At 41.4% G+C, this 23,077-nt stretch overlaps 2 protein-coding genes across 10 annotated transcripts; one reads left to right on the forward strand and one right to left on the reverse strand.

Moving 5' to 3' along the window:
* Positions 1-34: 34 nt before the first annotated feature.
* On the forward strand, positions 35-15,250 carry taf1 (TAF1 RNA polymerase II, TATA box binding protein (TBP)-associated factor). 7 transcript variants are annotated; one of them, XM_004573371.3, is made up of 41 exons: positions 35-346; positions 711-825; positions 963-1,086; positions 1,157-1,273; positions 2,194-2,313; positions 2,488-2,732; positions 2,830-3,045; positions 3,145-3,387; positions 3,468-3,708; positions 3,885-3,992; positions 4,073-4,240; positions 4,348-4,475; positions 4,694-4,801; positions 4,885-5,058; positions 5,164-5,337; positions 5,489-5,593; positions 5,693-5,893; positions 5,978-6,119; positions 6,325-6,455; positions 6,533-6,613; positions 6,698-6,847; positions 6,936-7,055; positions 7,221-7,396; positions 7,488-7,717; positions 7,812-8,019; positions 8,461-8,632; positions 8,807-9,018; positions 9,117-9,225; positions 10,377-10,475; positions 10,571-10,748; positions 10,850-10,917; positions 11,033-11,155; positions 11,251-11,343; positions 11,444-11,528; positions 11,619-11,686; positions 12,433-12,549; positions 12,815-12,922; positions 13,280-13,375; positions 13,473-13,701; positions 13,814-13,985; positions 14,221-15,250. In XM_004573371.3, the coding sequence occupies exons 2-41, from the start codon at positions 712-714 to the stop codon at positions 14,438-14,440; spliced, it is 5,973 nt and encodes a 1,990-aa protein (XP_004573428.2). In that variant the 5' UTR covers positions 35-346; position 711; the 3' UTR covers positions 14,441-15,250. The 7 variants fall into 7 exon arrangements, with proteins under 7 accessions (XP_004573428.2, XP_004573430.2, XP_004573431.2 ...); XM_004573373.3 differs by having other exon boundaries at positions 8,461-8,626; XM_004573374.3 differs by having other exon boundaries at positions 7,488-7,711.
* LOC101466976 (SLAIN motif-containing protein-like) lies at positions 15,135-23,076 on the reverse strand. 3 transcript variants are annotated; one of them, XM_076889061.1, is made up of 8 exons: positions 22,608-23,076; positions 19,467-19,961; positions 19,075-19,211; positions 18,854-18,973; positions 17,663-17,752; positions 17,334-17,576; positions 16,800-16,934; positions 15,137-16,676 (listed from the first exon to the last, which is right to left on the reverse strand). In XM_076889061.1, the coding sequence occupies exons 2-8, from the start codon at positions 19,859-19,861 to the stop codon at positions 16,408-16,410; spliced, it is 1,389 nt and encodes a 462-aa protein (XP_076745176.1). In that variant the 5' UTR covers positions 19,862-19,961; positions 22,608-23,076; the 3' UTR covers positions 15,137-16,407. The 3 variants fall into 3 exon arrangements, with proteins under 3 accessions (XP_076745178.1, XP_076745176.1, XP_004573433.2); XM_076889063.1 differs by lacking the exon at positions 22,608-23,076 and having other exon boundaries at positions 15,135-16,676; positions 16,800-16,931; positions 19,467-20,486; XM_004573376.4 differs by lacking the exon at positions 22,608-23,076 and having other exon boundaries at positions 19,467-20,460.
* Position 23,077: the final 1 nt, after the last annotated feature.

Consider the following 23,077-nt stretch of genomic DNA (forward strand, 5'->3'; position numbering starts at 1 on the left):
AATGCGTCACATTTATTCATCCGGGTCACTGGGACTTTCCGCAGTTTGGCTAGTTCAGTCTGCAGATCGCTGCAGTGCTTTACAGTAATGCAAATAAAAACAACCCTTACCCGAATATGTATATACTGCGTTTAATGAGTTAAAGTGTTTATTGTTTGACTTCGTAAAGTTAGTCTAGGGCCAGGGTAAAATATGTTTAAGTGTACGGATTTTAGTCACCGTATTACAAGTTGTTTTGTCTAGCTAATATGAGCTAACTTACTTAGCCTCATCTATTAGCATTCAGAAGATAAATCGAGCTGGCTAAATCAAAAGCGTACAAAATCTAAAAAGAACTCAACGAAAGGTAAGTGGCAGTTGACTGGAGTTTTATTTTATTCACGTTTTACAGTCATAAGTTCAGGCTAGCTAACTAATATTTAGGTTAACTTTGTTTTGATTGTAGCGCAGCTAACCTAAAGTTAACAGGGTTCAGGTCACAGCTCATTTCTCATTTGTTTTAAAAATAAATGACAAAAAAACAGATTGAATGATGTTACTCTCTAATCTTGCGATTTTTTTTGCTACTAATAAGCAATAGTAGGGACACTGAAATAAATATAGTACGTCTTGGCAGTAAAATGCAAAGAATTACGGAAATCAGTTTATGAAGACCGAGGAAATTAAATTAGGAGGTCCAAATGCTTAAACTCTAAATGTTGTCCTTGTAGGATGTCGGACTCGGACAGTGACGATGATCAGGATCGCCCTTTTTCTATAACTGGCTTCCTTTTTGGAAACATCAACGAAGATGGCCAGCTAGAAGATGACAGTGTTTTGGATAACGTAGGTGTTTGTGATACGTTTGTCTGCAGAAACATTTAGTAGCACGTTTAAGCTGGCAAACTTAAATTTTCTTCAACAGCTGTCTGCTTTTACTGTTCATTGAAATGTTTTGTTTCTGTCTTATTTCCTTATATCAGGAGTCCAAAAAGCATCTAGCTGGTTTGGGTACTCTGGGTCTGGGCTCACTTATTACAGAGATCACTGCCAATGAGGATGATGATAAGGAAGAAAACAGAGACCCTACCAGCGTGGATGCGGAAGGTGAGGTCACATATATGAAGCAAATTAGGAGCAGTATTGTGCAAAGTTTAAAATAATTGACCTTCTCCAGGTTGGGTGAAGAGCACTGAGGATGCAGTTGATTATTCTGACATCAGTGAAGTTGCTGAGGATGAGACAAAGAAGTACCGTCAGGCCATGGGGTCTCTGCAGCCCAGCAGGAAAACAGGTGATCAGCAATGTTACAGCTCTTACAATGCTTAACTGTGGAGACAATGAGGCTGGTATTGTTTGTACTTTGTCAGTAGATGATCAGTTAAAACAAATCTTTTGAACATTTTATGTCAGTTGAGGAGTTTATGACATTTTAACATCCTTAAGGTGGATGCAGTCTTTGAAAAAACAATCCGGATATTAGATTTTTCTAACACTTACACAGGTAAAGGTTTGTTAATTAAGTTTGTAATTAAGTACGCCTCATGTTTCAGTGGCTTGTGGAATCACCTTTAGCAGCAGCAACTTGAGATAATAATCTTCTGTATGACTTTCAGTGTCTCACATCATTGTTGAGGAATTTTGGTTTAGTCTTCGTCAGCACGTTCCTTCAGTTCATTTAGGTTTGCAGACATGCTCCAGAATTTCAATTAGATTTAGGTCTGGACTTCGCAACACCCTGATTCTTTTCTTTTGCAACAGTTCTGTTTTAGATTTGCTGCTGTTGTTAGGATCATTGTCCTGTTGCATGAGCCATTATTGGGCCAGCCTTTATCTGTCACACAGATGGCCTCACATTTGACTTTGGAATATTTTGCTGTACCGAGGAGATCACGGTTGACTTAATGACTGCAAGATGAGGTGTTTGTGCTAATATGTTTTGTTTGGTTTTGCCAAACATGGAACTGTGCATTATGGCCAAATATCTCCACATTTGTGTTGCACGGTCTGACCTTGGGGTGAGTTTTCTGGGACATCCCCTCCTGGGTAGATTATGGCATTGTGTTAACACACAACTGAAGTCATCAGCCAGTTACCCTTTTAATTCCTATGGAAACAGTAAGGATGTACTTAGTTTTTCACATGGCTGCATAGTCCTGTGTTTTTCCTCATGACTATGTTAATAAAAAATATTTTCAAACTCTTTATTCCTAGACGATGAGGATGACTATGATGCTGATTGTGAGGATATTGACTCTAAGCTCATGCCCCCTCCACCACCACCAACTCTTCCTACATCTAAGAAAGAGGAACCCTCCACTCAGAGCACAAATGGCAAGTACATAGTTGCTTGTGATTACTTCGTAAAAGTTTAATTGGGTTTGGATTAGTCTTTCTCGCAGAATGTATTATATTAAATTGCAATACATGTTTATTTTGATCAAATAATTTTCATCACAAACTTTGATGACCTCTACTGCTCAATTGATTTATTACTGTCACCTGCAGCAGTTGGGGAAGATGGGGATGGCATCATCCTGCCTTCCATCATCGCACCATCCTCTACAGCAGATAAGATTGACTTCAGCAGCTCCTCAGACTCTGAGTCAGAAACCGACCGTCCTTGTCAGGGTTCAGGGGCCGGTGGTTCTGCGGACATTCTCACACTCCCTCTGGCTGGCATCATGCAGAAAGATGCTGCCAAAGCGTTGCCAGGTGTCACAGAGCTCTTCCCAGAGTTTAGGCCTGGAAAGGTACAGCATCTTTATTTACACATACTTAAGGTTCATTTTTATCAACATTTTAAATTGAAGGAGATTATTAAATCCATTTCCTTGAATGTGCTGGCAGGTGCTCCGGTTCTTGCGCCTGTTTGGCCCTGGAAAGAATGTGTCATCGGTTTGGAGGAGCGCCCGCAGGAAAAAGAAGCGAAAACATAGAGACCATCAGCCTGGGACACCTCCTCCAGAAGGAGAACCATCAGAACAAAGCCAGGAGAAGAAATCTGGATGGGTTTATGAGTACGCTCTTCCTCCTCCTCCAGAGCAGTGCCTTTCTGATGATGAGGTAAGTCTTTGCTGCATGCTTGAGTAATATCAGCTCTTAGCAGTTTTTTCTCAGTATATCAGGTTAATCAGCACTTTACATTCATTCTGCTTTGTCCAGATAACCATGATGGCTCCAGTAGAATCAAAGTTTTCACAAACATCTGGTGATGGGGACAAGGAGACAGAGTCTCGGCCTAAAGTAGCAGAATGGCGATATGGTCCAGCCCAGCTCTGGTACGACATGCTAGGGGTCTCTGAGGATGGAAGCAATTTTAACTATGGGTTCAAGCTTAAGGAAATGCAATCCAGTGAGCCTCAGAAGCAGGATACGCCTAATGAAATTACAGAGACTTCTCAAGAGGTATGCAGATACAGACATCTCTAGCAAAAGGAGGTAAATGATACTGATCATCCTGCTAAAGTTGTGAAATATATCCATAGGTCCAGATGCAGGAGGACAATGACATTGTCGATGGTAATGATGATGATGATGAAGATAAAGACAGAAAAGCTTTGGAAAATGAACTCTTCCTCATGGTGACTCAGCTGCAATGGGAGGATGATATAATTTGGAACGGGGAGGATGTGAAACACAAGGGTACCAAGACTCAGCGAGCCAGTCTTGCAGGATGGCTACCCTCTAGCATGACCCGTAATGCCAATGCTTACAACGCACAGCAGGGTAAGATAGCTGGAAAAATTCAGAAGTAAATCTTTGTGGGTCTTTTTTTTAATGCTAGCAGAATACAGTACTGTGGTGTGCTATTGTTGTACGAACATTGATAATTGATGGTGGAGGAGTCTGGTGTAATATTGAGTGTGTTTAAAAAAAGCTCTAATATCTGTTTAATTTTAAAGGTCTGACAAGAAGTAATTCTCAACTGGTCCCACCTACACCTCCACCCATGCCCAAAGCTGCTTCGATTTCTGGTTCGAAGCGGGACAAAAACAGCCACGATAATCAAGGTCAGTTTACGCTTTTGGTCACATTTCAGTCCTTCCTGTTTCAAGATAATTTCTCACTGTTTGTTTTTGACCCATTACAGCCTCCCAGGACGAAGACTGTCTTTGGTTCTCCATTTTTCCTATTGATAATGAAGAGCTGGTATACGGACGCTGGGAAGACAACATTATCTGGGATGACCAGGAGATGGATCACATGCTTGACCCACCTGTTCTTACACTGGATCCCAATGATGAGAATATAATTCTAGGTATAGTCAAAAATCTTTATCTGCCACTTCTTCTGTTATGTTTTCACGTGTTTTAGGCTTTTTTTTTTTATTTTATTAAATCTGTGTTATGCTGCTCTCACTTGAAGAAATTCCTGATGAAAAGGAGGAGACTACCTCCCACTCGCCATCAAAAGAGAATAAGAAGGAAACTGCAATCAAGAAGAGCCGCATCCTGCTGGGGAAAACGGGCGTGATAAAAGATGAGCCACAGCAGGTATGGGAAAGGCAATCTTGATAATTTGGTGCTGATTTGTACCGGAGATGTGGTTTGTTTGAAGAAAAAGGTGAAAATATCTAAGAGGGAATAAAAAGGGCTACATAAAAAAAGCACGACTGTAAAACGGAAATGCTCAGGAACATTTTTACACTTAAAAAATTGGAATTATAGAATAGCAGCACTTTGAGTGCTATGTATGCTTTCTCTCAACACAGAACATGTCCCAACCTGAGGTCAAAGACCCCTGGAATCTGTCCAATGATGAGTTCTATTACCCCAAACAGCAAGGCCTGAGGGGAACCTTTGGTGGCAACATCATTCAGGTAAATGGTAGTTTATAACAGTGAATATAAAGCTTAAAACAAATTGTGTTGTGTAATATGAAAACTTTTTGTCTTGTTGACAGCACTCCATCCCAGCCCTGGAGCTGCGGCAGCCCTTCTTTCCCACTCACATGGGACCCATGAAGCTTCGCCAGTTCCATCGTCCAACTCTGAAGAAGTACTCATTTGGAGCTGTGGCTCAGCCGGGTCCACACCCTGCTCAGCCTCTGCTCAAACACATAAAGAAGAAGGCCAAGGTATGTCCTCAAGCACTATTACACTGTGAGTGTAGAGATAAATATGTAGTGTTTAAATGTTGTCATTTTAGTGTTGATGTGTACTGAATATATAATCTTTTATAGATGCGAGAACAAGAGCGGCAGGCAGCAGGAGGTGGAGACATGTTCTTCATGCGGACCCCGCAGGACTTGACAGGCAAAGACGGAGATCTGATTCTGGCTGAATACAGCGAAGAATACGCCCCTCTCATCATGCAAGTTGGCATGGCAACCAAAATCAAGAACTACTACAAAAGAGTGAGCTTGACATTGGATTTGTATTGTACTAACTTTGCACTTATGTTCTGCTCTGCTGAGAAAAGTGATTTTTAAAACATGATGAAATTCACCAGATCATCAAATTGTTATTTCTCACTCAATATTATGATGCTGTTACTGTGCTTTTCAGAAACCTGGAAAAGATCCTGGAGCACCCGATTGTAAATATGGAGAGACTGTGTACTGTCACACATCCCCTTTCCTGGGTTCTCTGCATCCCGGACAACTTCTTCAGGTCAGCACCGTATCAGCGAAATAACCAGATCTGTGCATATATATAAAATCTCTGTTCTGTGATCATGGCAAACTGTATGATGGTGTGCCTTTTCCTCAGGCTTTCGAGAACAACCTCTTCCGTGCTCCAATCTACCTTCACAAGATGCCCGAGACTGATTTCTTGGTTATACGAACACGACACGGCTACTACATTAGAGAGATTGTGGACATTTTTGTAGTTGGTCAGGAGTGCCCATTGTTTGAAGTTCCAGGGCCGAACTCCAAACGAGCCAATACTCACATCAGAGACTTCCTTCAGGTATTTTTATTTATATATTTCTTTTTTATTTAGAGCTCGGCTGTTGTCTGCACATAGCTGACCTATCACTTCTGTGTTCTGCAGGTGTTCATTTATCGCTTGTTCTGGAAGAGTAAGGACCGGCCGCGGAGAATCCGCATGGAGGATATAAAAAAAGCTTTCCCCTCACACTCAGAAAGCAGCATCAGGAAGCGACTTAAACTGTGTGCTGACTTCAAACGCACAGGTAGACTTCACACGTTTGACTGTGTCGATTGTTTAGTGATGATCATCATGGATTAGACTAACTTGTGTTGAGTCGGGGAAATATTTGGGGCATAAAAAGATTCTGTGCACTTTGAAGTTGCATGGGGTCAGCAGTGCGCGTGTGTGTATGTGCGCCTTGAAATGACAGAGTGATGAAATGATTTGTGTGCTTGTCCTCATGGCAGGAATGGACTCAAACTGGTGGGTGCTGAAGCCTGATTTCAGACTGCCAACAGAAGAAGAGATCAGGGCCATGGTTTCTCCGGAGCAGTGTTGCGCTTATTACAGCATGCTGGTAGCAGAGCAAAGGCTGAAGGTAACAGCTATTACCTACATGTATCTTCATTTGTATTTATTTAGTGTCTGTTTCATCAAGTTTTTTCACCCCTTAAGGATGCCGGATATGGTGAGAAATCCTTCTTTGCTCCAGAGGAAGAGAATGAAGAGGACTTTCAAATGAAGATTGATGATGAGGTATCAACTGAAACTCTTCCTCACAATAAAGTTAACTAATACAGACTTGAGATGACTCCATGCTGACTCTGTGTCACCCTGCAGGTGCGGACAGCTCCTTGGAACACAACCAGAGCCTTCATTTCTGCCATGAAGGGAAAGTGCCTGTTAGAGGTTACAGGTGTGGCTGATCCTACAGGGTGTGGAGAAGGTTTCTCCTATGTGAAAGTGCCCAACAAGCCCACTCAACAGAAGGTCTGAGTGTCTGAAGTCAAATTCTGCCGCCTCAGCGTTACTTATATGACATGTAATGCTGACAAGTTTGTTTCTGGTGATTTTGCAGGATGACAAAGAGCCACAACCAGTGAAGAAGACAGTCACAGGGACAGATGCTGATCTGAGGAGGCTCTCACTGAAGAATGCCAAGCAGCTGCTGCGCAAGTTTGGTGTGCCAGAGGAGGAGGTGAGACCAGGGTGATGTTCAAGCACTTTAAAGAGATGCGAGACATTGTCAACCTTTTTCCTGATTAGGTTTGATCTGAACAACCAATAGAAACACAGAAAAGGCTTTAGTTTTAAGATTATTTTTAAAGGTTCTAAAGTGATCCTGTTTTTGTCTGTGTGTCAGATCAAGAAACTGTCACGTTGGGAAGTTATTGACGTGGTCAGGACCATGTCCACAGAGCAGGCACGCTCAGGCGAGGGACCCATGAGTAAGTTTGCCAGAGGGTCTCGTTTTTCTGTTGCTGAACACCAGGAGCGTTACAAGGAAGAGTGCCAAAGGATCTTTGACTTGCAGAACAAGTGAGTTTCCAGTACAGCATTATGAGTGTTTTATTCAGGATCCTGCCTCTGCACACTTTAACTTCTGTATCTTATTGCACCCCCACCTCAGAGTGTTGGAGTCTACAGAGGTGCTCTCAACAGACACAGACAGCAGTTCAGCAGAGGATAGTGACTTTGAGGAGATGGGTAAGAACATTGAGAACATGCTGCAGAACAAGAAGACCAGCACCCAACTTTCCCGTGAGAGGGAAGAGCAGGAGAGGAAGGAGCTGCAGAGGATGCTGATGGGTGAAGAGAGCGATCGTGACAAGGGGCGCAAAGAGCGGCGCAAAGGTATATGTAAGTGTCCTTTTGTGATATTAAACACAGTCTTAATGTTAAGGACAAAAAATTGAGTATATAACTGTGAACTTTACTTCTCTTCACTCTATAGCCAGTTCCTTGTCCACCAGCTCCCACAAAGATGATGACACATCCTCCGTCACCAGCCTGAACTCCTCGGCCACGGGACGCCGACTCAAGATCTATCGCACCTTCAGAGATGAAGACGGCAAAGAGTATGTGCGCTGTGAAACTGTGCGTAAAGCTGCAGTCATCGACGCCTACACCAGGATCAGAACCACCAAGGATGATGAATTCATGTGAGTGTGACTGTAATTAAAGTCAGTTTAATTAAAAAATAATTATTTGGTTCTTGGAGGTATCCCATCGGACTGGTTCTGTATTTATTGGTGCTATTATGTAACAGTTAAAATAAAGTAATTTTGACCCAGCAAAGTCTATGTTTATAGAGCTGTGGTTAACGCACAGAAACCAGTGATACCAGTGAGTATGACTCACAACTTTTTCGCGACTTTGTTTAAAATTCAAATTAGTTTTAATATTTTTGATACATCTGTTAAATATGCAGAAACCTTTTCTTGTTGGTGTTGTATGGTGTAACCAGAGGATTAATCTAATTCATGGGTATGGATTAAATTACTAAGAAGGAAAAAAAATGGACTGTCACTTAACTCAGACCTCTTTTTGTAAACCTGTGAATGTTAAAGGTCCTCGTTTTTCTTCTTTAAATCTTTTTGCAGACGAAAGTTTGCCCTCTTTGATGAGCAGCACAGAGAAGAGATGCGGAAGGAGCGCCGGCGTATTCAGGAGCAGCTGAGGAGGCTGAAGAGAAACCAGGAGAAGGATAAGATCAAGGGGCCTCCAGAGAAGAAGACCAAGAAGGTCAAAGAGAGACCAGACCTCAAGGTAAAAGTAAGCTTGCCGATTCAGTACTATATGCCTTTCTTTCACTTTTTCCTCACAAGCTTCATGGTAATGCACAAAATTCAAAACCTACAGCCAGTTTTCCTTGAACAGTTCTTCTACTTATAATATAGCCCTGCTAGATTATCCTCGTGTTCCTTAATGTTTTCCTCTTTTCCCTAGCTAAAGTGCGGTGCATGTGGCGCCATTGGACACATGAGAACAAACAAGTTCTGCCCACTTTACTATCAAACCAATGCCCCACCCTCCAACCCAGTCGCCATGACAGAGGAGCAGGAGGAGGAGCTGGAAAAGACAGTCATCCACAATGACAATGAGGAACTGATTAAGGTGGAGGGCACCAAGATTGTGCTGGGCAAACAGCTCATTGAAAGGTATAAAAAATTAGATTTAAATTTCCCATGTTTTGCAAACTATGTTTTACTCATTTGCTACATTTACAATAAATGGATCTGTGTCTAATTTGCTACAGTGCTGATGAGGTGCGCAGAAAGTCTTTGGTGCTCAAGTTCCCCAAACAACAGCTACCAGCAAAGAAGAAGAGACGTGTAGGCAGTGCAGTCCATTGTGACTATCTCAATGTAAGCATCCTTATACAGATTGTTGCCATACAACATTATGATGATGATGATGATAAAAACTTTACAAATAAAGGTCTTATATATTTATTCCTACATTACACACATCCATAAACACGTTATATGTGAACACAAGCCCAAAATAACGTATGAAAGACTAGGGAGAAGCTAACCTATAGATCTGAGTTTTCAGCTACCACTAATTAGCTGACCCGAAAGGCTTACAGCAGCGTGCCCTGCAAACTCATTCTTTTCTATGTTTTGTGCCACTCAATTAAAATTTTGTGCGCCAATTGGGGAGCATAGAAAGTCAAGCAGGGTGCACCGGCCAGAGCAACAGAAATTTGGGTCATTTGCTTGACCTAGCGGTTAACACAGTGTATGCCACCTGTGTGCATGCTATTTCCTGTGTGAAAGGGTCTTGGGGAAATGCTGTTGTAAAGTTTAGGAGCTACAGGTTGAAAAGAGTGGTTTCCACTGGATTTAAAATAAGAGTGTGGAACACTTGAACAGATGATCAGAGAGACTGGCTGCTGTTACAAGGACTCAGCAGGCCTTCTTTGTAGGACAGGGGTGTCAAACATAAGGCTCGGGGCCAGAATTAGCCCGCCAAAGACTTCAATCTGGCCAACTGGACGACGCTGGTAAATGTGAAGGATGCATAGATTTTGAGCTTTTATCTATTATTTAATAAGTTTTAGAGCCTCTCTTTTGATAAAGAAGCCCCCTCAATTCCCATTCATACTAGAGCAAAGTAATAGATAAACAATTAAATGACAGAACATTCCTGTTTTTTCACCATCTGCTATATAATTTATTAATTATATTTTATTTTTTTTACAGTGGGTTCACAGAAAAGCAATACATTATCTTTGAATTAACAAAGTCTTTTTATTTTATAATTACAGGACAGTCTGGGTAATGAACTACAAAAACCTTTCTGTAATATTACACATTTATAGTGTGTAAAATTTCCCTGGTCCAGCCCACTTAAGATCAAAGTAGTCTGTATTGGCCAACAATGTAAAATGAGTTTGACATCACTGTTTAAGGGCGTTATAAGTGAATACAATTGTAAAATGATCTGAATTTCACTGGATTGAAGGTGAGGGTCACTTTAATAGATGATTTAAGTCTTCTTTTCCTTTTTTCAGAAACCACACAAGGCCATCCACCGCAGGCGCACAGACCCCATGGTGACCTTGTCCTCTGTGCTAGAAAGCATCATCAATGACATGCGGGATCACCCCAATGTAAGAGGCGTCTACAACACGTTCACTTTACCTTAAAATTCTGTTCTTTGTTCCTATCCAGCTTCACCTTTATTACATCTACCTCTTCATTGTAGACATACCCGTTCCACACGCCAGTCAATGCCAAAGTTGTGAAGGACTACTATAAGATCATCACGCGGCCCATGGACCTGCAGACACTAAGGGAGAATGTGCGCAAGCGGATGTACCCGTCGAGGGAGGAGTTCCGTGAAGCAGTGGAGCTTATTGTCAAAAACAGTGCCACCTACAATGGTAGAGTTACAGGAACACACTTAACAGACTCAGCGTGGTTTCAGTGAGATTTCAAACCTTCATCAGTTCGTTGAGATGGCTTTCTGTTTTTGTCTCACCAGGGGCAAAACATCCAATAACGCAAGTTGCACAGTCCATGCTGGATCTGTGTGATGCTAAACTGAAAGAGGTGAGTGGATGTAAACATCATTGCCATGACCATGATTTGGTCTCTCTCCCCCCCCCCCCCTTTTTTTTTTTTTATTAGTTTCCTCATCAACTGTCAAATCTGTGTGTGTTTGCAGAAGGAGGACAGGCTGGTGAGGCTCGAGAAAGCCATCAACCCTCTGCTAGACGATGATGATCAGGTGGCCTTCTCCTTCATCTTGGACAACATTGTAACCCAGAAAATGATGGTGGTTCCTGATGTAAGTCACCTCCTTCAGTCGGTTTGAGAACAGTGATCAGTATAGAATCGGATAATAATCTAAGGCTCGTTCTTCCACTCTTCCCCTCTTTGTAGTCGTGGCCATTTCACCATCCCGTCAACAAAAAGTTTGTGCCGGATTATTATAAAGTTATTGTGAACCCCATGGATCTGGAGAATATCCGCAAGGTGAGAGGCTAACAGGATGTCAGACTTACCTAGAGTCATTTAATATTGGCAGCAGCATGAAGAAACACCCTGTTTGTGTGTCTGTGTTTAATTTCAACAGAACATCTCCAAACATAAATATCAGAACCGAGAGACATTCCTTTCAGATGTCAGTCTCATCCACACCAACAGCATCAAGTATAATGGTAAATGCTTTTATGGATCATTTTACCTCAGCATTTAATTTCTCTTAAAAGAAGTTTGACTAACTTGACTATCTTGTGTGTCTTTGACAGGTTCAGACAGTCCTTACACCAAGACAGCTCTCGAGATTGTTAATGTGTGCAAGCAGACTTTGGCAGAGGTGTGTAGAGGATTCTTAGGGTGTTTTCACACCTGTAGTTTGTTAATCCTGGAGCTGTTCACACTGAGAAAAATTCAGATGAACTCCAAGCAAAGTAAAATGTGTCACTACAAACCACATGACAATTTTCAGTCTGCTTTATGGCCAAATGTGTCTGGGCTGGGAGCACGTTTATCCAGGTGCTGTGTCATTTCGCAGCTAGTTGCTAGGGCATACAGACTTTCGCACATCTATAGTAGCCCAGAATACAAAGCATACATGGCTACAGGAAGTGGTTTTTAGCTCAACTTTTGCAACGTGCACCTTGTAGTTGGGTCAGATTGAGGTTGCCAAACAAGCTTCTCTGGAGTTCATTTGGAACTCCACACCCGAGTGCAATTACTGTGTTCACATCCGCACAACCAAACTGCACCAAAGTGGAAAACAAACCAGTTTAATTTAAACTAGCTAAACACTGCAGGTGTGAAAACACCCTTACTTTGCCCTTTTGAAGTTAAATAAGGCTGAGTTTGATTGAGCAGTTTCAAAGCAAAGTTAGGAGCAAATCAAAGGCAGTTTGACTCGTAGCTTTAAAAATGTTGCATTGACACAGAGTGGAAATGTGAAACCCGGGTGTGTAAAATCAGACTGTGAAATATTTGGAGTAATTACAGAATTGTGTTGCTTGTAATGTATTTTTAACAGATCTAAACAAGAAGAAAAAAAACAACCGCTTTAGAAATAGTCACCAATTATTGTGTTTGCAGTATGATGAGCACTTGACTCAATTGGAGAAAGACATCTCTACTGCTAAAGAGGCAGCTCTAGATGCAGCAGACCTAGAGAGTCTGGAGCCAATGACGCCTGGGCCATACACACCTCAGGTAAGACAGCATCCAGGGCCTAGTTCCTTTAGGCCAAACCAAGTACTCTAAACTTTTGTGCGTGCAGTAGCTTCCTTGCCACTCCTTGTATTGCTTCTCCTTCACTTGTTCTTTGCACTAACTCTCCTTTCCAGACTTTCACATTTCATTTGTACAATCTAGTTTCTTTACCGTAGTGTCTTCTTTTTCCCAACCTGTTCTTCTCCTTCGTTCCTGCCCTCTTTGCCGTGTCTCTTTGTCCGTGTCTCTGTGCGGTGTTGGCCAGCCTGCTGATTTGTTTGACAGCGGGGCTTCAGGGAGTCTGCCCAGAGAGCCCAGCAGCCTTTTCTCTGAAGGACCTCTAGTGGGTGGTCCAGAGAAGAGAGGGGGGCAGGTATGGAGAGACAGAAATAAGTCTTGCAGCCACATGCCCACCCCTCTTGTATCTATCCTCAAAGCATCCCGCTTCAGTAGGCATTTCTGTTGTACCACCTTCCACACAGGTGACAGTTTTTTTTCACCCTTGATTTGTTACCTGTCTGTGTGGCTGTTTTTACTCAAGTACTGCAGACCTGTCTGATTGATGTCTGATTGAGGCAAAGGGGCAAATTCATACTGCACTTTGACCTGATTCTGCAGACATTGTCCAGAGATCACATGTGAAAATGTCAACAGTAAACACCACAGTAAACAGTGACAGGCCATCTTTTAGACAAGTTTGTTTCCTGACCCTTTTCATTCTACCTCTCAGGGACGGCACAGCAGAAGACCAGGGGAAGAAGAGTCTGATGTGGATATTGAAGGCTTTGATGAGGATGACGATGGCAAACCCAAGACTCCTGCTCCTGTAAGAAATACAGATTTACTGATACTGAGCACATACACACAGATGTAAACTGCCTCCGTTCTTATTTACCTCATGTTTTTGTGACCTGTGTCTGAAGGCAGAGGATGCAGAAGGAGATCAGGAGTACGAGGACGATGACGAGGAGTTGTTGCTACCTCCTCGCAGGCGGGTGCATGACCAGGATGACGAGGAGGAAGAGGAGGAGGAAGAGGAGGGCGACGGAAGATCTAATCGCCCAGCTCAAGCTAGCGTGCTCTATCAGGATCTGCTCATGTCGGACGTAGAGGATGATGCCAGCGAAGAGGAGGGTGACAACCCGTTCTCTTGTAGGTTCACAATTATTCTCCAACGTTCAGAATCTAAATAGCAAAATCTGGTGGACACAGAATGTCTTTTTCTCTTGTAAAATGTCCTGATGAAATGCGTCTCACCCTCCAGCCATACAACTATCGGAGAGCGGCAGTGACTCGGACAGAGAGGTTGATGTGCGACCTGCGCCTCCACGGAGAACTCAGGAGACGGCCCGCATGGGCATGGAGCAGGACGAAAGTATGATGTCATACGAAGGGGATGGGCCTGATGGGCCACACATGGAAGACAGCAATGTCAGGTACAGCAGACCAACTGACCACAGTGAAAACATAAGAATGTAAATGATGGCAGTCTCCTTATCACAAAAGTGCATCTGGAAATGAGGATTTTAATGAGGGAAAAAATGACATTTAAAGCTTAATTTTCATTGTCATGAAGTATTTAAATAGTTTTATCGTATGCATATCTGTACCACTGAATCATTCCATGTCCTGATGTTATTTTAAAATCTCTTTCCTTGGTTTTCATCTCAGCTACGGCAGCTACGAGGAGACGGAGAGTCAGAGTCAGATGCAGCCATCTAGTTTGGGAAATGGAGAAGAATACGGCATCAGCGAGGAGGAGGAAGACGAAGAAGACGAGGCACGGAGGAGAGGCCCAGCTGTGCTCTCTCAGGTCCAGCTCAGCGAAGATGAAGAGAGCGAAGAGTTCAGATCTATTGGGGGCGAGAGCGACATGGACTCTGACAATTAGCTTCTTTCGATTTCTTCTTCTGCTTCTTTTGCTCCAGAATCACGAAAACTGAAACAGTTTTAAAAATGAGGAAATGAGATCTTAGGTAAATATGTGTACAGTGTTATTTTGTAAATGACTGTGTTAAACCAATTGTAGAAAAAAAACTGCACCTTGTAAATTTCAGTTTGTCTTTTTATATATGGTTTCTTTGTTTTATCCCATTTTGCTTCAGTTAAATGTTATGGAAGCTTCTTTCCATCACTCAAAAAATAAACATTTTTTACCACCTGTCAGTCAAAAGTTAGTTACTTTAGAGAGTTGACTTAATCAGAGGTTTGAGTTAATATGCGATAATAATCCATTTTGAGGTCAACCAAAAACTTTGGCCAAGCAAAAAGTGTTTGGGGTTTCTTTCAGTTGGTGGGGAAGAGCTTCCACAATATCCCAAATTCACAATAAAGGAAGAAAAAAATGAAGACACAATTTTCTTTGTTTTTTTCTAATACTAAATAAGCTGTAGCTCCTCTTTCTCAGTTTTGCTTGTTGAATGAACATAATTCCAGTAAGAAGTGATTGAGAGGGATTCAGATCCATGCAGTTCAACTTCCCTTTTGATATGTTAATATTTAACTCGTGTTAATATTTGTCCAATCCACTAGTCATTTATCATCAAACATAAAGTAAAAGCGATGGAAAGTAATCATTGAGGTGGAATATGACAGGACTTTAATGACTGTGGTTACAGTTGGAAAATTGTTGTAGATATTTTGACACACCAACAAAAAACAATTATAAATAAAACAAGCGCAAGCTGATCAAATAATTACACTTCTGTATGCATTTCCTTTTTCTCAACTATGTGGTGTTCTTATAGTGCCTGACGTTTAGTGACACACTGGAGCTGCTGTTAAGTGAATTCACGAACAAGGTCATAAACACAGTGAACAGCAGAGGGTACTCCAGCACACACTGAATGTCAGGTTTCATTATCTCAGCTACTATAACGCACTCATTTATTTACTATTACCATGATAAGCATCTGCACAGTGGCTTTTGTCTCCTATTTTAATTGAAAATGAGACATCATTAATAAAAAGAAAGGTCAATGTAAAGTCCACTGGGCCCGAGCTGACATATAGGAACATAAAATGGAGAAATACACCATCCCCTACAAACTCAAAGATAACTCCATGGCAAGTGCACAAGCTAGTGTTTGGGTAAGGATTCGGGTTACTCTGAAAAATCTAGGAGAAATATGTCAATTGGGTTAAAATAAATCATGCTCAGCGATACAAAAACATTAGCAAACAAAGGTGGCCTCTGAAGTAGTGAAGCTGCACCAACCCACATCTCTGTTTCCTGGAAACGCTTTGTTTGTGATGTCAGATTGTTTAACAACTCCAACTACTACGTAAAGGATACCCGTTTAGTGTTTCGTACTTGACGATGACAGACGGCACACTTCCTGTTGCAACAGCTCTGCAGAGAGCTGCTCATTCAGCTCATCGACCACACTGATGTCTATATTCATACTTGTAATCTATGCATGGTAGTTTGTGTACATGAGCTGTAGCATGCTTGCAAAGCCACTGATAATACAACCTACTGGCTCTACTGTCAGTATTTCTAAGATGTCTCATATGGGTGAATTTATAGGATATCAGTGCTCCTTACTTTTCTACATTCCTGTGACTTTAACACAAAACTTAAAAACCACATGATTTAGAGCACTGTGGTTGTGTCTGCCTGCCATTTACCAAGAATCTCTTACTGAGAAAGATGAACTAGATCTTTGCACATGTAACTGAAAAAGCATATGTTTGCCCGGAGCAGCATACCACAAAGGATTCTAATATAGGCCCAAATTCTTTCACAATCTAAATGTATTCATGAGATTGCAGAGGCTTATCAGCCACAGAAGTAAATAATTACATTGCATCACATAATTATTATTTTATCCCAGGTAAACCCACAGGGTAAATCTTTTATCTCTGAACAGGCAAATTTCTGCCCCAAGCTACAGTGGTTAGCCTCTCAGGTGAGGTAAAAACACGTCTGTGGACAGACAAGCATCCTTTAGCAGACTGAGGAATCCGGCAGGGGCTGAGCGAGTGAGACCTGTTCATCTTCTTCACGGCCGCTGTCCGGACTGATGAGCTTTTCATCGACTGCAACAAGCTGCCAGAGTTCAATGAAGCTGGGGAAAATGATGGCAACCAGCAACTTAAGCCCTCCCCCTTGGCAGATGACAGATCTGGGAAAGAATGAATGAATTAAAAAATAAGAAAATGGCTCACATGTAGTCATTAAGATGCAGAGTTTCATATTTTGCACATATTTTCTGGTTAAGAAATAAAAACAAATAACTGATCTAAACCTGATGGAAGGTAAGCGGTTTGGTCAGCAGGTTGGCAGTCGTCGATGTCTAAACTTCGGCTGTTCCTAACAGCCTGGAGGGAGCGGAGGCTGGTACGCAGGGGCGACCTCGTCCTGCCTGGTGATGCTGCTGCTGCTGCAAAAAACACACTGAGCTCACACCGAGGTAGTATAACCTCTAGCATCTGCTGATGTTTTGGAGCTATTTTACAAAAAAAGTTTCTCAAATGAAATGTGGAAAATGCACGACATGTACCATAAGAGAAAATCAAAAATAGGAGTTCTGCCTTGTGTTTTACTCCTTCTTGTTATGTATTTTATATCTTGTTTGTACCTCACTGTCAACCTATATAAAGCTGTCTGATGAACAGAAAGCTCTCAGCTTCAAAAACTGTTGAGACCATGTCACAAAGAAATAAAAAGAAAGAAGATCCTATCAGTCGTCTACAGTGAGTAAATCTCACTGTAATCCTTTCATAGCACAAGAAAATCAATCACTTACACTGACAGTATAAACATGCCTGACTTTGTGTACCTTGGTTCTGGGCGCGTTTAAGCAGCTTGAATTGGGTGACTTGTTGATGAAGTCTGGATGGTCTGGGACTGTGGCAGCACTCCTTAACTGCTGATATGGAAGAAGTTTCGGATTTATTTCCTGGAGTTGAGTAAGCAGTGTTTTCACCAGTGGTGTTAAACGAGGGTGGAAGCATCAATGGAGCCTCAGGGTTTCTCCTCTGTGAAGCAGTGGAAGGCATCGAGACAAAGTCCTGCCTCAAACCTGAAAAATATGTACATGTTATTGACTCTCAATCAAACCTTTAAGTAGCATGCTATATCACTACAAATATTTTTTTCTATACTCACTGGCTTCCTGCAGTTGAGCCATGATGCGGACATCTTGTAGCCTGTAGCTCTTTGTTACGACATCGAGGGAGATGCTTGGCTCACTGTGACCTGTGATTAATAAATTCATAAATTGAAGACATGCACTTCAGTCTCTCAGAGAAATACCTTTTTTTTTGTTTCTACTTTTCTGTGTGCACAATATCCTCAGGAAATCAGGAAGTGTGGCTGTAATTACTGTACGTCATATATTGCATATACTGCTGAATTTTTGCAGCTTGTCAAATATACCCGAGTCACACTTGAGGAAGTTGTGCCTTGTCTTATCTCAATTATAACAACCACACCCCCAAAAGATACCCAAACAACCAAACTGCGATGAGGAATAGATAGAAAATGACCATAAAGTATTACAGAGCAATATCAAAGCATAGACCCAATATGCAATACAAACAAACCACATGCTGTCTATTTGCTTTATGTCTTTGTGTCTTAATCCTCTGACAGATTTTTAAGCTTCATCATTTTTTTTTCCACCAGCATATTCATCGCTTTAAGTCAGTTAACTCTGAGCTGACATAAACACACATCTGCATGTGAATATCCAGAATCTGCAGCAGGGAAGGGGACAATATTTTGTCAACTGGAAGCTTCCCACTTTCTGTTTGTAGTTCATTCGTAGTCCGAGTGCTACTGACCAATCACAGTTGAGTAGGTAAGGCTACAGGCAAGTCAACAGTCCCCGTGGAGACCAAAAGAGGGATCACATTTCAACAAAATGCAATCTTTTGAACAATCTGCAACTAACTGCACATTTATCATCTGATGACAAGCATTTTGTTTATTAGCTTTATTTAAAAAAAAAAAATCTATCTTCACTGATGACCAGGACAGAAGAAAAAAATCCACAGTTGTCCCAAGAAGGTAAGTCGGCAGACTAGCTGATGGGTTACTAGGTTGTGTTTGTGCTTTTTTGTGCATGACCTGACACTGACACAACACAAGGCTGCACATGAAACAGACAGTTAGTTAACGAACTAAAACAACTGACATAAATTAAAGCTAACTTTATCCAAAGCTTATAAAAAAACTACATCATGTGTAGCTGTGCTGGAGTGTAAAGGTCATCTGTGTGTGTAGAAAAGAATGTAAGATAATGACTCAGGTTTCATGGTTGAAGTTCAGAGTATAACTTTTTAAAAAAGATATTACCTGAACTGTCAGATGTATTTGCTGCTGCACTGGCAGAGGTTTTATTCACAGAGGAGCCCACAGGGACCCTGGCAGCATGATAGGAAACTGCAGGACGTTTGTGGAGCTCACGTCTTGATCCTGACAATACAAAAAGTGAATGCCATTAAAGGAATCCTCTTTTATATCAAGGATATTTGTAAGATAATGAGTGTGTGAGTGAGTCTGTAGCGCTTGCTTGCCTTGATCCAGCATTTTTATCAGTGCACGGCATGCAGCTTCCATCTCAGGGCTGGGATTATCAAGAACATGTCGACACCATTTAAAAGCAGATTCCTTTTTCTCCACAGACGAATGCTTCCTTGGAGACTCGTATAGCCTGTGAGGAATAAGACGTTACGACTATGTAAAGAAGAGATCTGTTCAGAAGAGCTTTTAATACTGAAGAGTGCTCAGATTGAACTGTCCTGAGAAGCAGCCACCTCAAAGTCTTTAACGTCTCTTTAGAAGTGCACAAATTCAGGTTCATGTCTCTGTCATAACTCAGACTAGAAACAAGCTAAATAAAATGAAATACTTCTACATCACAAGCTGCACTGTCAGAGAATATCACTGTACATCTGATGGCATTTACCAGCTCTCCTCATCCTGCTCTTCATCCGCTATGTCAAGGATTTCCACCAGGTCCAAAGCAGTCTCTTCTTCCTGCAACTCTTCACTGTCCCAAGAGTGTTTTTCACAGCTATAATTGTGCAACATCCTGCTGGTGGCACAGTAAGGCAAGGGTGGATTGCACCCAGATTTCAAACTGTCCAGTCTTATTCTAGCATCCATAGCAAAAGACCCACTGCTACAGCTTTTCACTCTTGCCGGTTCAATATCGGCCCAGATGTTGCAGTATGCATCTGATTTACCCTGCGGCCACATACAGCTGCTTTTCAAATCACTAAAGAGAAAGTGGTGGTTCACACTTGTAGGTGGTAAATAGTATTGGCTCCAATCGCTCATCGTATGGTCCTGGAGTTCCATTTTCTGTGTGAAATCTTCAAATCTGCGTCTTTGAGCTCTCGTCCACTCTTACTCCTCCTTAATGAGGGTAGCTTCCAAACCGGGCTCTCACAACACCAGGCTAAAGGTTGGTTTAAACACAACTCTTTTTAAAAATTGTTCTACACATACAGCAACTGTAGCTTGACTTTACCTTCTGCTGACCCAGATTTATTGAGTGGAGCTGTTAAGTATAGACACGCAACAGATTGGATGGATTTAGGAAAGCATCACGAGCTTATGTGGATTAGAATCCACGAGTTGGCATTCAGGATCACACCATCAAGACTTACATGTGCGGGCAAAAAGATGCTGCAACTATTTCTGTGATTTCTCAGATGAGCGCAACACTACTTCACAGGAAAGATGTCCTCTCTGTGTGGTCATTACAGCTGTATATACTGTGCTGTTGCTACTGCTGAATGTTTGCAGTTAACAGCTGATCAAATGTACCTGAGGCACGGTAGAGAAAGTTGTGTTGAAAAGGGTGGTCAGATGCTCTCTTTTGTGCAGACAGATTAATAAGAAGGTTTGGGGTTTCCCTTACAACCATGTGAAGATCAATAACTCTCACTTACACTTGTGCATTTTTATGCAGTATGTTTGCAGAAGGCTAAGCCTTTTAGGAACATAAACCAACATCTAACTTTTTTTTTAAAAAGAAGCAATAATGCAAATTTAGTAGCTCCACAACATCTGCCCTATAATAAATTTAACTAATGATCCTAGTATTTAAATAAAAAAAGACAAGAAAACAAAAGAATTATAAACCTGATTAAAGTGGAAAATCATATTGAGTCCATTCCAAATTATCTTTTTAGAGTATCTTCAGTATACAGTCAATCACATACAGAAAGGTTCAAATTCTCTTATCATTGTTCGGTGTGATTAGGTGTGACATAAGTAGGCTATGTGAACAGTACAGGTGGGGCACATAAGCTCGTTTGTTGAGAAATAGTTCCAGCATGTTACGCCCCTGTGATTACAACTTGTTGATTCAACTTTTACAGTTTTACACTCAACTTTGGGGAGCAAGCCAGTAAAGAAGTTTCCTCCTGCCAAACTATGACGTCGCTGATAGCTGGCAAGAACTGGCAGGTTTACTTCGGCAAATCTGCTACATTTAACACTGATTTTTTTGTGCTATGGTTGGGTTAAGGGCAAGATCCAACCAAAATCCACCCAAGATTCAACCAAAGGCAAGATGTGAGATTAAGCAGGGTCAAGGCTAACTGGATTAAGTTGGCCTTCACCCTACTTTAAATTGCAGTTTATCACTTGTATCTAGAGAAATAGTCCAGATGTCATTATTTATCTTGATGGGCGACCGTGGTTCAGGGGGTTGGGAAGCTCATCTTGTAACCGGTTGCCGGTTCGATCCCCAGCTCTATCTGTCCTGGTTGTTGTGTCCTTGGGCAGGACACTTCACCCTACCGCCTACTGGTGTTGGCCAGAGGGGCCGATGGTGCGATATGGTAGCCTTGCTTCTGTCAGTCTGCCCCAGGGCAGGCTACAACAGTGGTTTGCCTCCACCAGTGTGTAAATGTGAGAGTGAATCAATAGTGGAATTGTAAAGGGCTTTGAGTGTCTAGAAAAGCGCTATATACATGCAATCCATTATTGATGATAATTTTAATTAAATACAGTGGATTTTGTATTAATACAACTTTATTTTTATTTTTTTTAACTTTTATTTAGGTAGCTAAATAATTTAGGTGTATATCTGTACAACAAAGTAAAATGGGTGTGAGTGGAAAAGAACCAAAGAATTTTAAACGTACTACCAGCCCTGAGTTGCTTTCTTATATTCTTCACTCAGAATTAAGTCAGTATTTTGGTGCCTTTTAAGTTACACGTTGATGATGTACTTTGAAGGTGTGAAACAAATGCAAATGAAGAACATAACATGACGAAATTAACATTATAAGTTGTTGTGTCTGCAAAGTTTCATTCAGTTTGGCACATCTTTTAAGGAGGACATAGGGCATACACACACCATACATGTAGTAACATTGTCTTTTTTTTACTAATTTCAGTGAACCACCCTATTGAATAGCCCCAAAAGCGACGTACAGCTGTGTTTTTGAGGGTGAACTGAGAAGCACAGTAATTATCAGGTTAAATCTATTGTCCTTATAGTTTCTAAAATTCAATTCAATCAATTTTACAAAGCATTTTTGTTGATAAGTGTCCCAGTCCAGTCTATTCTCCTAAATTACCCATTTGGGTACAGTTATTTATTCTCGACAATATCACAACCCATGTGTGGCACATAGGTGAAGATTACTTATGGAGTTTAGCATTAATTACATGTTAAATCAGACCAGTTGAGCAAGACTAAACCATAGTCACATAGACCCCCACACCACACAATAAGTATCATATCAACCTCTTGAAACCAACTCCTGCTGTTGGTCTGGTTCTTTGGGTTCATTAGCCTGCACTGGTAATAAAAACAGCCCTACTCCTGATGGCAGCTCAATATCACAGATATGTCAACTCTGAAAATCTATTAGATTAAAAACACAACACACATATGGTTTCTAATCAGTAATTTAAATAAGGGTTAGGGGTATAAATATGTGCCCTGCTTGTTGGATTAACTGAGCAAAAGAACCTGGTAGCTCGTAAAAAAAACCCAAAACCCTGTATATTGCAGAAACTTACATACAGATAAATAAAAACTTAGCAGATATAACGTAACCTTGTGTTAGCATCTCTCACTTACTGGTAACTGTGTGTGGCAGGAGGCTTTCATGTGCTGCTACTCTTAGCAAGAAAGAGACATTTATGAAAATTGGACAAAATAAACTTTTTTTTTGTGCCACACCAAAGAAAAATAAATGTTTTAACTGATGTATTTAAGGACCAGAATCATGTTTGTGTGCAGCTAATACTATGTAAGCGAGCCTTATGTTGATTCATTGATTTCAAAGTAGGTTTTTTTTAAGTACACATCTTTAACTTGGTCTCTGTTGGTGGGCTGCAGGAGCACACGGAGGTGAGGTCAGCCTTTGATGGTATCTGTCAGACAGGCTCAGGGCGTACACTGCAGAAAACTCAAATTAATGTAAAGGAAATGTAAAACAAAGCACCGAAACACTAGCATAGCTATCGATACTCCTCCAGTTGCCGCCCAAAGGTACAGGAGAAGGAGAAGGAGGTGTCTTCCTCCTGGATAAAGCTGCACCTGCGCCC

The sequence above is a fragment of the Maylandia zebra genome, linkage group LG10 (assembly GCF_041146795.1).
Source record: "Maylandia zebra isolate NMK-2024a linkage group LG10, Mzebra_GT3a, whole genome shotgun sequence".
Classification (NCBI taxonomy): domain Eukaryota; kingdom Metazoa; phylum Chordata; class Actinopteri; order Cichliformes; family Cichlidae; genus Maylandia; species Maylandia zebra.